General features: G+C 41.6%; 1 protein-coding gene across 1 annotated transcript; it reads right to left on the reverse strand.

Moving 5' to 3' along the window:
* Positions 1-7869: 7869 nt before the first annotated feature.
* On the reverse strand, positions 7870-8811 carry LOC146591571 (olfactory receptor 2D2-like). Its single transcript, XM_085312683.1, has one exon. It carries the CDS (start codon positions 8809-8811, stop codon positions 7870-7872), a length of 942 nt encoding a protein of 313 aa, XP_085168809.1.
* Positions 8812-12478: the final 3667 nt, after the last annotated feature.

A 12478-nucleotide genomic window follows, 5' to 3' on the forward strand; every position in this document is an offset into this window, starting at 1 on the left:
GAGGCACTTTTTCCATTTCCTGAGCTCAGCATGGAATGTGAAACAGTGACTGAGTACAAAATCAGGGGCTCTGAGCTGAAGTTAATGTTCTTTATTTCCTCCTGTGCATTGCTTTATATATAGGTATGCTGAATTTCATTTGCCATCCTCCTGCTCAGCACTTTCTTGTGTGTGGCTTCTCTGAGAGCACCTCGGGGTGCAGGTCCCAGCACTGTACTCTGTTTCTTGACCCTCCCCATGCCCACACTGGTTAGCTCTGGATTGCATTGTGGAGCGGTCCTGGAGCATGCRCCATACACCCCTCCTACAGAAAACAGAGCTGAAAATCATGTGCTGACCTCAATCATCAGCAAGGAAATCAAGGACTTTTAAAACGGTCAAGAAGAGAAATCCAGGGGAACGTTTTCCTGCAGGGTCATCCTGCAAGGCTTGCACTGCTTCCCTTAGCCTCACGCCCTCTGCATGCAGCTGCTGGAGGAACTGGTCCCCATTACCCTGGTGGAGCTTGAGGGCTCACTTGCATTCTTGCTGAGGCTGACAGAGGCATCACTGGCAGCCCCTGCTCCTGTGGGCAGGGGAACGTCGCCTGCCCTGGGCAGCACTGCCTGTGCACCGAGCGTGTGGCTCAGTTGGACACGGGCTATCTCTGRGTAGGGTCTGATGACCGGGCTTGAAGGGGCTACACAATCTCTGTTGACTCAGGTAGGTGCCACAATGCCATGAAGTTCTCTAAGAAAAATCAGGTGCTAATTCCCCTTGTGAGTCAGAGGTGGGAGATTATTGACTCCCTGAAGCCTGCCAAGATACAGGCCTCTGTGAAYAGCTGAATTCACTAGCACTGGTGGTGCTTTTCACATTGTTTAGCATTTTTTAACACGTTAACCACATTTAATACCATATCAAGTGGTATTGAATATAAATACCACTACATATAATATAAATATAATATATTACATATTTTATATACATTACATATATTACATATAACAATATAAATACCATATGAAGTGTTGTTACACAGCTGCACATCTCAGAGAGATGTAAGGTTGATTGCACCAGCAATCAACCCTATGTTGGAGAGGACTGYGATTTGACATGCACTGAAGAGGGARGGGACAGTAAAACATTTGGATGACCCTGGGATTGCTGCAGATCAAGCAGTGCTTTTATAGATAGAAATGGCCATGGAGGAAGCTACATCACAGACTTCAACCCCCTCAAGCAGCAGAAAACCACTAAGAATGGCCAGCACAGTTAGCATCCATGAGGTGGGGTAGTAGCACTGTTTGGGTCAGGGCCCTGAAGGCAATAATAGGCCTTGATGRCCCTGAAGAGCCTCACCTGGACCTCCACCCAGCCCATAGCCCAGGAACCTCATTTAAGCTCAGCCCAGGGTGTTCAACTTACCTCTGAGCTGTTTTGTGTGATTGGTTCCTTCCTTATCTCTTGGATGGACCTCAGACCTGTACTGTAGGTAGTTTTTCTCCTAGATGGACTCTTTGAATATATATTGTCTCTACCTCTAGCTTGCTTTCTTTTGCTCCTGATGAGTCCCTGGATGGATTCTGGACCTGATTCATTGTTTGTGGTGTCTGGGGCTGCTGATGGACCATGTTACTGGTCCCTGATGCTTGTTTATAATGTGTTGTGGAGTTTTTCATCCTGAGTTTTCTAGCTCTACATGCTGCAGCCCCTGTGAAGTCCCAAGCACTTGCTGCAAGGTGTTAAGTAACTTCTGCTAACCCTTGGTGGTCAGGGGAAGCTGCCTTCTCAGCTGTTGGTGGCAGGGTGTGTGGACTTGTTTTCCTTCAAATGCTGGTGGTAACCTCTAGGACCAATGGAGTGGAGGATGAGGGAGGCATATGCCAACGTACTGACCCATAAACTCTCTAATCACAGACTTCAGGGCCTGGAGTAGTTTTGCCAAACCAAACAGCTTTAGAAGTTGTCATTAACAAATAAGAAAGTTTCCTTCTTGATAGTTTCTTTGAGGCTGTACCTTGGTGGCTTGTTAGGAAGAATGAGATAAGCTAACTGTGAGCTCTCTAAGAAGATTTCAGGGCCATTAGAGACTTTCTTCCTAATGCCCAGAAGGGCTTGTTAAGCTGATGACTCCTGGAAGTGTGGCTGGCCCCTAGAGTGAGCTCCTTGTTTGGAGAAGGAGAGCAATGTAATTTGTGATAGAAATAGATTTAACCACCTAGTTGATGAGAGTTTGGAGTTCAGGCTGACTGAGAGGCTTCCAGTGGGTCAAGCTTTAACTCTTATCTCTGTCTGCTGCTAGACAAGGACTCTTGTTTGGTYTCCTTAAAGAATAAGGCATCTCTTGTTCTCACTGCATGTGCATTTGTTGTCTTTCACTAATCAGATGCTTCATCTTTGCCACTCCATAGGAAATGAAAGACAAATTTAAGTTCTTTAGATATTGTGGGAGCCTGGGTTGGCCTAGGAAAGGCTCGTGTATGTCTCTGGCTGTAGTCCCCCTTTTCTGGTTTACCTTGTATTAAATAATTTTGCATTTGTCTTTGTATATAGCTGGTAAAGGACTCATCTATCCTAGGGACTTCAACTGTTCCAGGGGAATCCATGGGAGATGTAGGTTTCTCCAGTACATAGGCCACCTGATCCAAAGTTAATTCTTCTGTGCCTCAGCTGACATAAACTGAGGCTAGCTAATGTTCCTGCTGGGCAGCTGGACAGTCTTGGTCTGGGACAGGCAGAGTGGCACTGAGCAGTAGCAATGCCTGCCAACTCTGCATCTCTGCCAAGGCTGCAAAGAAAGGCTCATTCATGGAAATGCCAACAGGTCATACTCCAGCAAGGGCCTGTGCCAGCTGTCAAACCCCAGTCTTTCACCTGGCCACGATCAAACATGGCATATGGCTGAAGAAACCCAGACAATCTGGAGCTTGTTTGTTTATTTGTTTTCTATCTTATAGGGCATAAGAGATGGACAGCAGCTGAAGATACATCACCAAATGCCAGGATTGTGCTCTGGGGTTTCTTYTTGTGCCATAGTGAGAGCCACAGCTGGGGAGTCACAGTAGGAGAGCCCAGACATGTCTCACCAGGGCTCAGGCTGTCAGTAYCTGATACAGCACCAGGAGCCAGAGTTGGGGTTCTCCTTAGATCAAGTCCTCTCCTGTGCAGGATGGGGCTTAGTGCTGCTCACTTCTGGTGCATAGGATACTAATGAGCAACTGCAGTTTCCACATCTCTAACCTCCAGGCAGAGTCAGGATGCACCAGCCTCACTCAAAACAYTTTTCTAATAGCTGTTTATTCAGCACTGTGATCTTCCTTAGCCAGAGCCAAGGCCACTAAAAAAAGAAACAAAACACCCTCTCCCCCCAAAAACAACAAAAAAAGACAACAAAAAACCTTTACTTGATTCTGGGACTCTTTCAATGAGCTTGCAGAGGAAACCACATCAGTACGAATGCTGCCTATTAAGGCTTTTGCTTTGTTTTGTGTGGGCAAACATTAGAATATAATGTACACCATTAAAGTTATAATCAGAAATTTGTGTATCTGGAATGACCTCTATTTTTAGGTATGTTGTTTAAAAAACCCAATCATTTKGGGTGAGGGGAAGGGGGAAAGTGTTTGCATACCTGGGAGATTACAGATGCAAGTGTGCTTGTAACGACTGTAATTCAGCCTACCTAAGTCTTGCAGTCTAAAAACTAATTGTTTAGCCTTGTCCTAAAATAGGTATCTAAATTGAGCCAGTTTTCCTGCACAGACAGAAAGGCAGAAAAATAGAAACAAATACCACATCACAGATGCTTGTAACAGCATTGTTTGTATTTTACTTTCCTTTCTTTTTTTTCCTTCCCTCAAGCATATTTCCATTACTAGTCTTCTCAGATAAATAAGATTAAGATGAGAACTGTTTTCCCACTCTTTCATTCACATGTAAAACATCCAAACTATGTATTCCTCCAGCAACAGCTGGGGTCTGGTATGTTTTCTTAGTACAGCTATAGAGTTCAGACAGAATGTCCTCAGTCTCATGCTGCCCATGAAGGAGCCGTTTTGTCCAGCAGCTGGACCGTTTGGAAAATAACGGGCTATGCTTCCCAGACCCGCATCTGGCTAACTAGTCGGAGGTATGCATTGTATTCTTCATGGATGTGCCCTCTCTGCACCCTTCTGAAGCTTTTGTACCCATCTTGAAGCAGGTTAGGGAACCCTTTGCTTTGCTGTTTTATATCTTGGGCAAACAAATTTCTGTCTAGCTTTTGAACTTTGAGAACGGCTTATGGAAAATTCACTGCTATTCAGATACTTATGGTTGCATTGAAAGAGTTTTCTGCCTATTGACTGTAGAGGGAGCCCACAGAAACACCTCAAGGTCTAGGGAGCTAGCTTGCACTTCGATGCTTAACTTCAGGTTTTTTTAAAAACAAATGAGATGAATCTCATCTTTGGAGAGCAAAAAGTCAGCTGTATCCCACTGTGCTTTGTTATAGTTTCCATAAGCTTAATCCAGTTTTCCTGACACATTCCTCAGAGGCTTCTGGTGCTATTTGCTTGTTAGGGATTGGACAATGTGTTTGATGGACTTTTGATCTGGCCTAATATGGTGACTTTTCTATTTCCATTCATGCAACACAATGATAGACAGTAGGAAAACAGGATGAGGCTGGAGTAAAATTAGTTTTCTTTAGGGCAGCTCTGGTTAGGCACTGCCTGCTCCCCCCAAAAGAAAGAAGCATCAAAATTTCACTTTAAGAAAATCCCTGGTTCTTTTCAGTGAAGACTTGGGCAATGGCAAAAATAATAGTACAAARACATAACGATGATGGGTTTCAGCATGCCAGAGCTCTCAAAATAAATAGAAAATACTTATGCAAACCATTGCATGACCAGCAGAATTGAAATTCCTGTCTTCCCAACCACAGTAGGACCTGCTAGTAGGTACTTTATTTATTTATTTATTTTTGTCCTTTGTACTCATAGAGTTGTCTAACACTGCACTGATTAGAGATTGCCAGCACAGAGGCAACAATGTGTTCCCTGCAAATTCCCTCTGCTACTTCACCCGGCAAAACACAGTAAGGAGATACTTTCTCACCTTTCCAAATGTTTGCATCACAGGGCATTTGTCCATTCTCTTGTTCTGAGGATCCTTTCAGACTTGGTCCCTGGTATTTTGGCTGCTCAGTATGTCATTTGGATAGGACAGAATGTTTCTGGCAACAGTTTGTTAAGCAAATAGATGATTGTGCACACTAGTTAAATTTTATTTTGTCCATGCATCCTAGAATTAAACTTTCCAGAGCTCTCCTGGCTTTGCGTTCTGTGAACATATCCCATCTTTCATTTCATACATCTATCTTTTTCAATATAGTTTTGGAAGAGGTAGGAGTTGACCAGAGAGAGGAACAGCAACTACAGCCACAGTTCTTTGAGGGGAAATAATGATGGAAACAAATATGAGCTAACAGGCTATCTGAAAAAAAATCTGTCAGAAATCTTTGTGGGTGTTATGGAGGCAGAGAAACTATTCATTTGCCTCTTGTATACACGAGAGGACCAAACGTGGCTACCTTAAATTTCACCTAAATTCAAAGTTAGATAGCACTTGGGTGCTTAAGTCACCTGGCTGCTTAGCTTCTATTTTACCTCAGATATCTCAATTGACAGACCATTCTAAAAATTTCTAAGGCCCTTAAAACAAACTTTTCTTTATTCCCTCAAAAGTAGAGTGGTGTTAACACCTATTACTCGCACAGTAGCAGAATTTCACTGTGACAAAGAACAGTGGGTTTTACAGGGGTTCAGTTTTCCTGTGTGACGGGACAAGAAGCAATGGGCACAAACTGAACCACAGGAAGTTCTGCCTGAACATGAGGGGGAATTTCTTCCCTGTGAGAGTGATGGAGCACTGGAACAGGTTGCCCAGAGAGGTTGTGGAGTCTCCTTCTCTGGAGATATTCAAAGCCTGCCTGGATGCACCCCTGTCTAACATGCTCTAGGTGACCCCGCTGAGCAGGGAGGTTGGACTAGATGATCTCCAGAGGTCCCTTCCAACCTTACTGATTCCATGGTTCTATGAAATAAGAAATTGATTGTCTAGGCCCCTTCTATGGGAAGACAGCTGCATTATTGGCAAACATTGACCTCAGGAATAACAGTTTAAGAGATCCTCAAAGAAATTCTCACTGACTGTACTGCCCAAAACTTCCAGCAAAATCATAGTACTTTTGAGGCATGTATTTATMGAGTATCATAATTGACTGTGACTTWACATGTATTGCTGAAGAAGAACTACTGTTCAAAACCTTGGTTTTAGGTGAAAACAGCTACCAAAAAACCAAAAAACCCCAATCTATCTAATGCTCAATATCACTTTGTCTTGCCCAGCCTTTGAGGTGAATTGAGGTGGGATGATGCCATTTAGGTCTTACTCACAGTCGTAAATTTTGGCCTGTGTGAATTTTTGGCCAACATGTAGGTTGCCCTCCAGATCACCTACTAGCAGAGTATCTTTCAGGCAGATCTGTGCCAGGTGATAACTTCTTAAAGAACACTTTTTGTGACAAAAATTGAAGGGAGAAGATAGGCAAGATATTTCTCTTAAAGATACTCTGTCTGCTTTGATGGTACATGTCTCAGAGATGCCATAGGGATTTGTGCTTCCTTTTTCAGCATTGGTTTATTTAGACTTTAAACTCCATGGGGCAAGAACTTTCTGTAGGTTCCTCTATGTTTGAATTGTTCCCATCTATGTTTAATTGTCGAAGTGATATGACTAAATGAGGAAGGCTGATTACCAAAGAGGCAAATCCTATAGCCAGTGGGTAATTTAAATCTGAAGTTGGAATAACTTTGCAGGTCTGTCTTCTTTAGAGTGGGCAACTCCTAATGTAGGCGTGCTGTGGCACCCAGACATTGGCTATAATGTCACTGAGTAAGAAATAAATCCACACCACAGAAAGAAGGAAGCACAGTTGTTGGTAACTGAGAAAGCCATTGTGTGTGTGATGTGTCGGGGGGAAACACCAGTTTTACAGGAATGAATGCAAAGCACATCTTCAAAAAGGCTAATTTAACTGCCAGTAACTTCAGGGGTATTTTGAAATATTCTTTGTGCTGCCTGGGTTACCTGAAACCTAAAGAAGATCCATCTTGAGTTCAAGAAAGAAAACCTCTCTCTGATACTCATGTCTGATTCTATCCTACTCAGATCAGAAAACGAAAAGCTATTGATCAGCTGCCCACATGACAGTAAAACTGAAGGTTCTTTCCACAGCAAGATTCAGGGTTAGACCAAAAGGCAATAGAAATTAAACAGGCGAAAATCAGATGCAATAGTAGCAAAGTTCGTTGCAGGAAGTGGGTTGAGCAAATACTCACAGCACAAGGAAAAAAAATACTAGTTGCAAACACCTGCATCACTTATTGGAGAARATGGCAGTTTTGTTTGCTAACCAGCCAGAGCAGTCTTCAACCAAATTTTGAAATGAAAAGTGAGGCTGTTAATCTTCCTTACACTTGTGATAAAACAATGAACAATACAATAGAGGCTTACAAATCTGGAAGTTTGAAGAGAAATCACAGCAGTAGTTAATATTAGCACAGCTTGCTTTTGCTCATATTTTTTATTTCTACTTTAAATGAATTATTAGCTTGAAATAGGCTGAACTCAATGTCTTTATTTTTTTTTAAGCCAAATTCCAGAAGCTGTTTAGAAAGTTATTTGTATGTAATGTATGTTTGTTAGGCTCTGTTGAATTTAGCATATTTTTCTCAGTCTTTGTAAAAGAAATCTAAAGCAATAATTGCAATTATAGTAATAACCTCATCTGAGCACATCATTCACCTCAGAGCTAAATGAATTATGACCACTCTTGTACACTCTTTAGATAAATAGGCATTTAGGTCTACTGATTGCTCTTCTCAAAGCAAGCTTCATGTCCTTGTTCCTGAGGCTGTAGATTAGAGGGTTCAGCATGGGGGCCACAATAGTGTAAAACACTGCCACCACTTTGTCCCTGTCCTGTGGGGACCTTGCTTTAGGATTCATGTATATGCAGGTGGCTGTTCCGTAGAATACAGTTACCACCATCAGGTGGGATCCACAGGTGGAGAAGGCTCTGGATTGCCCATGGGCAGGCCGAATTTGCAAAATGGTCAAAAGAATTCGGCCATAGGAGATAATAATCAGGAGAAAGGGGATGAAGACGATGAGGACGCTGAAGGTGAAGACCACCATCTTTGTGAGGGTGATGTCAGCACAGGCCAAAGCCAGCACAGCTGGCACTTCACAGAAGTAATGGTTCAAGATGTCAGGCCCACAGAAAGGCAGCCTCAAGGTGAGGCTGTTGATGACCATGGAGCTCAGTAGACTGCTGGTCCAGGAAGCCACAACCATGTGAGCACAAAGCTTCCTGTTCATGATGATGGTGTAGTGCAAGGGCTGACATATTGCCACGTACCGGTCATATGCCATGACTGCAAGCAAAATACACTCTGTCATGCCAAAAGCCAGGAAGAAATACATCTGAGCAGCACAGCCAGGGAAAGAAATGGTCCTCTTCTTGGTCAAGAGGTTCACCAGCATCTGTGGGATGCTGGTGGAGACATAGCAGATGTCTAAGAAGGATAGATTGGCAAGGAAAAAGTACATGGGTGACTGCAGCTGGTGACTGGCTCTGATCACTGTAATGATCATGGTGTTCCCAACCACTGTGAACAGATARAAAACCAGGATCACTATGAAAAGAACAGACTGTGTGCTTGATTGGCTGGAAAGGCCTTGAAAGATGAATTCTGTCACTATGCTTTGGTTTTCCTCGGCCATTATTATTCCAACAGTTTAGCTGTCAAGATAAGAAACAGTAAAAAAGTCAGCTTGAATCTGCTGCAAGAAAAGTATAACAATAGTATGTATTTTACTCCCTAAAAAGGAAATAGAAGCTGCCATGGAAAATCACAAATCACAGATGCGGCACAGCATCCATTTTATATCATGTATTGTGTTGACTAGAGAAATGAAAACAAAATGTTGAAATTATCTCATGGTAGCTCTAGCTGAATACCAGTTCATAGTGGTTGTGGTTTAATTACATTTAAATGAAGAATACCTAATTTATGAATTTTAATTCCCGACAGACTGAGTCTTTTTTAAAAAAATCAAAATTTTGTATTGGAGCAAAAGTTAGTGTTAAAAGCTTACCTCATAATGTTCTTTCTTAATGTGGGAGTAAACATGAAAGACTTCTCCAGTAAAACTGGCATTCAAACACTTTCATTATGGCAAAACTTTACATTTTCAGACACATATGCCTAGATTCTTATCCTTTCTCTGCAACAGAGCCAAAATATTCAGCATATAGACCATACTTAAAGTTATGTATCTAGGATTTTATGGCATTCTCATTACTATATCTTCTAATGTTCATTTTCTGTCTTTCCACTATGTTTTCTGAGATGTACTTAAGCATTCATTATGATCTGAAAGTTTCAGACTAATATATGCTCTTAACTGTTGAATCTTGGATCTTTGCACAATAAAAGGAGAGTGGCAGAATGCCTGCAGTAATAGTGCTGCGGAAGGTACTAATAACCTCCAGCATATCAAATAGCATTTATCTGAGGCATCTGCAGGTGGACATTAGGTGTGATGCACGGATGTTGGGAGACTTGTGCTTCTCTGGAAGGAAAGCTGGACAAACGATAGGTCACACCAGGGTATCGCATGTATCACCAGACAGCTAGGATGCCAACTCAATACTGTCAATGGACTCTGAGGGGTGATTCAGCCGACAGTTAGTAGGTGATACCTTTAGGTATCAGCTGCCCCTGAGAAGCTGAGTAGCCTCCTGGACTCCCTTGAGACTTGACTTGTTCCTCACTAACTAAACTAGAAATAGTATACTAGAACTATACTAGAAATTCAGTCGTGTAACTCACATATGGATGCCTATATAGATGCCTAAATCTGAAACATTGATCTGAAATTGAATACTGTCCTTTGTGCTTAAGACCAAAAAGACTTGAATTAACAAATACACTGTCAATGGAAAGTGTTGATAAATGAAGCATATCTGCAAGGCAAACTGTTCTTGTGGGGAGGCGAACAAACACTTGTAAGAAGCTCACATCTAAGGGGTAGTTTAGCTCAAGCCCAGGTTCAGCATCTCAGGCAGGTGAGGCAGTGGCTAAGCTACTATCCCATTTAGCACAACCAGAGGCCTCTGTCTCCACTGCAGCCTGAGGGGCCTGGACTGCCCACCACCTATCTTGCAGTCAGTGAAGGGCAGGTGCTGACTTTAAAGGTGGGATTAAGGTGCTTCAGCATGGATGCCTCTTGCCATTTTAGATGTTTTATGGTATGCAAGACATCTGTATGGGACAGGCAGATATGATACAAGCACTGCAGGAGACTTTCTGTTATCTGGAGCTACTTCTGGATCCCAATGGGATGTTCCGTGCTGTCTAAAGTGACAACAGATGCCTGAGTCCAGGATCCTATACAACTAGATCTGAGCCAATTGTCTAAGCTCCTATTATGGTCGGTGAAGATGTAGTCAATAGAGTTGAAGGAATGATTCCTCTAGCACTTTTAGAAAGAAACGAATTGTTCTTTAGACTCTGTCCAAGTTGACTAGATTTTCATTGACAACTATGCAAATGTGGCAAGCAGCTCATCTCATATATAGACACCTAAAGTTAGATAAGGTGAGTCTGATCCCTGATGTTTAATGAGATTAATCCTAAACAAATCTGATTATCCTTGTTTAAGACATGAACTCTCTAGACTAAGTGGGCTCTTTATCAATTTTGATGCCAAGTACAAGAACTTTAGTGTGGAATTCAGTATCTTAACATTGGTGCAGAACTTTCAACATGATCTCTCTCTCTCTCTCTCTCTCTCTCTCTCTCTCTCTCTCTCTCTCTCTCTCTCTCACACACACACACACACACACACACACACACACACACATTCTTTTAGGCATGTATACACAAAAGCTTTTTAAAGCTTATGCCAATGAAAACAGCTACATTCAACTTCTCACTGTTTAGGCATTTACAATTACACCTCAACACTGTGTAGGCACAGAACAATTAAATTTTGCCCCCAATAAACAAGTTATGATCGTGTTTCAGATGTATATCATACCACATTAAAAAAAAAAAAAGAAACTCTCAGGTTTTGAAAACTATGTAAGCCTCTGAATGGGGAAGGAAATCTACTCTAGCATTAGTATAAATGACTAGAGTGGATTTTTTTACTCCAAAGTATTTAGAAAATGAAGGATGTGAGACTAAGTGGCTCACAAGAAGAGGTACCATCCACTTGAGATTTGCACTCCTAAGGCACTTACCAATTTTCGAATATCCTTTCCTTATAATATACTATTGACATGAATACATAGCAGCCCTGAAATTTTATTCTTTTGATTCTGAAACACTTTAAAGGATGARAGTCATCTGTTTTATAGAAAAGGAAAATACAGGTAAAAACAAGGTTAAGTATTCAGCTCAAAGTTAAAAGATGTTTTCTGAAGTAACTATCACCTCATCATGGCTTATCCACCATCAGTGACAAATGTACACTGGACCTATGTGAATTCTCATTAGATTAAAATATGCTGAAATCATCCTGACACATCTCGGTGATCAAGGTTTGTAGAACTAAAGAATGTTTTTTCTATACCTGAAAACGCCCAATCTGCGCGAAGGCTGAAACCCATCCATAACAGGAGTACTGATAGCAAAGTAATCAAAAGGAAATCACACATGCAAAACCCCAACCAACCAACCAAMCAAMCAAAAACCCTCAAAAAGAAATGTGTCAGATAGTTGTAGAGGAGAAATAAATGTGGAGTGGCTTGGTCTTTCCCAAAGATTTAACTCATTGAAGTGATAGCAAAGTAGTGGAAGAACTGAAATCACATAATTTCAAAACTTTCCTACTGAGACACACACAATAATTTTAATGCCAAAGGGAAGCGGTCCCAGAGGCAACATTGCAATTACTTCTTGTAAGCATGAACCCAGGTATAATTTTATTTACATCACAAACAACTGTAGTTTTGATAAAAGTTTTTAAAATCGCTTCTTTTCTGTTCAAGACTTTTTGTAAACTGTTTATTACAGTGAAATTCTTAAAAGACCAAATATTTTAATACATTTGTAGATTTTTATGTGGAGAAGATTGTCTAAACATGGAATTTTTTCCAGGTATTCCATCTTTGAGCCCAGTGACTTCTGGAAGGGTGAAACACATCAATACTTGAGTTTTGGTCAGAAGACATGTCATATAACCACTAAGGGATGACTTTTTTTTGAACATCAGGCGTTTCAACTGCAAAACTTTGGACTTGGCTTCCAGGTTTGCTTCACGACACATTTTTGATCAAATGTCAGTTCTGGATGAGTTGTGCTACAGTTTTGCTCAAACTTTCGGGGGCCTAAGGAGAAGTGAGAATCCCTTCAGTGCGATCATATCTGGCTCAGTCATT

Source organism: Rhea americana, unplaced genomic scaffold (assembly GCF_003343005.1).
Source record: "Rhea americana isolate MKP2758 unplaced genomic scaffold, rheAme1 scaffold_37, whole genome shotgun sequence".
NCBI lineage: Eukaryota > Metazoa > Chordata > Aves > Rheiformes > Rheidae > Rhea > Rhea americana.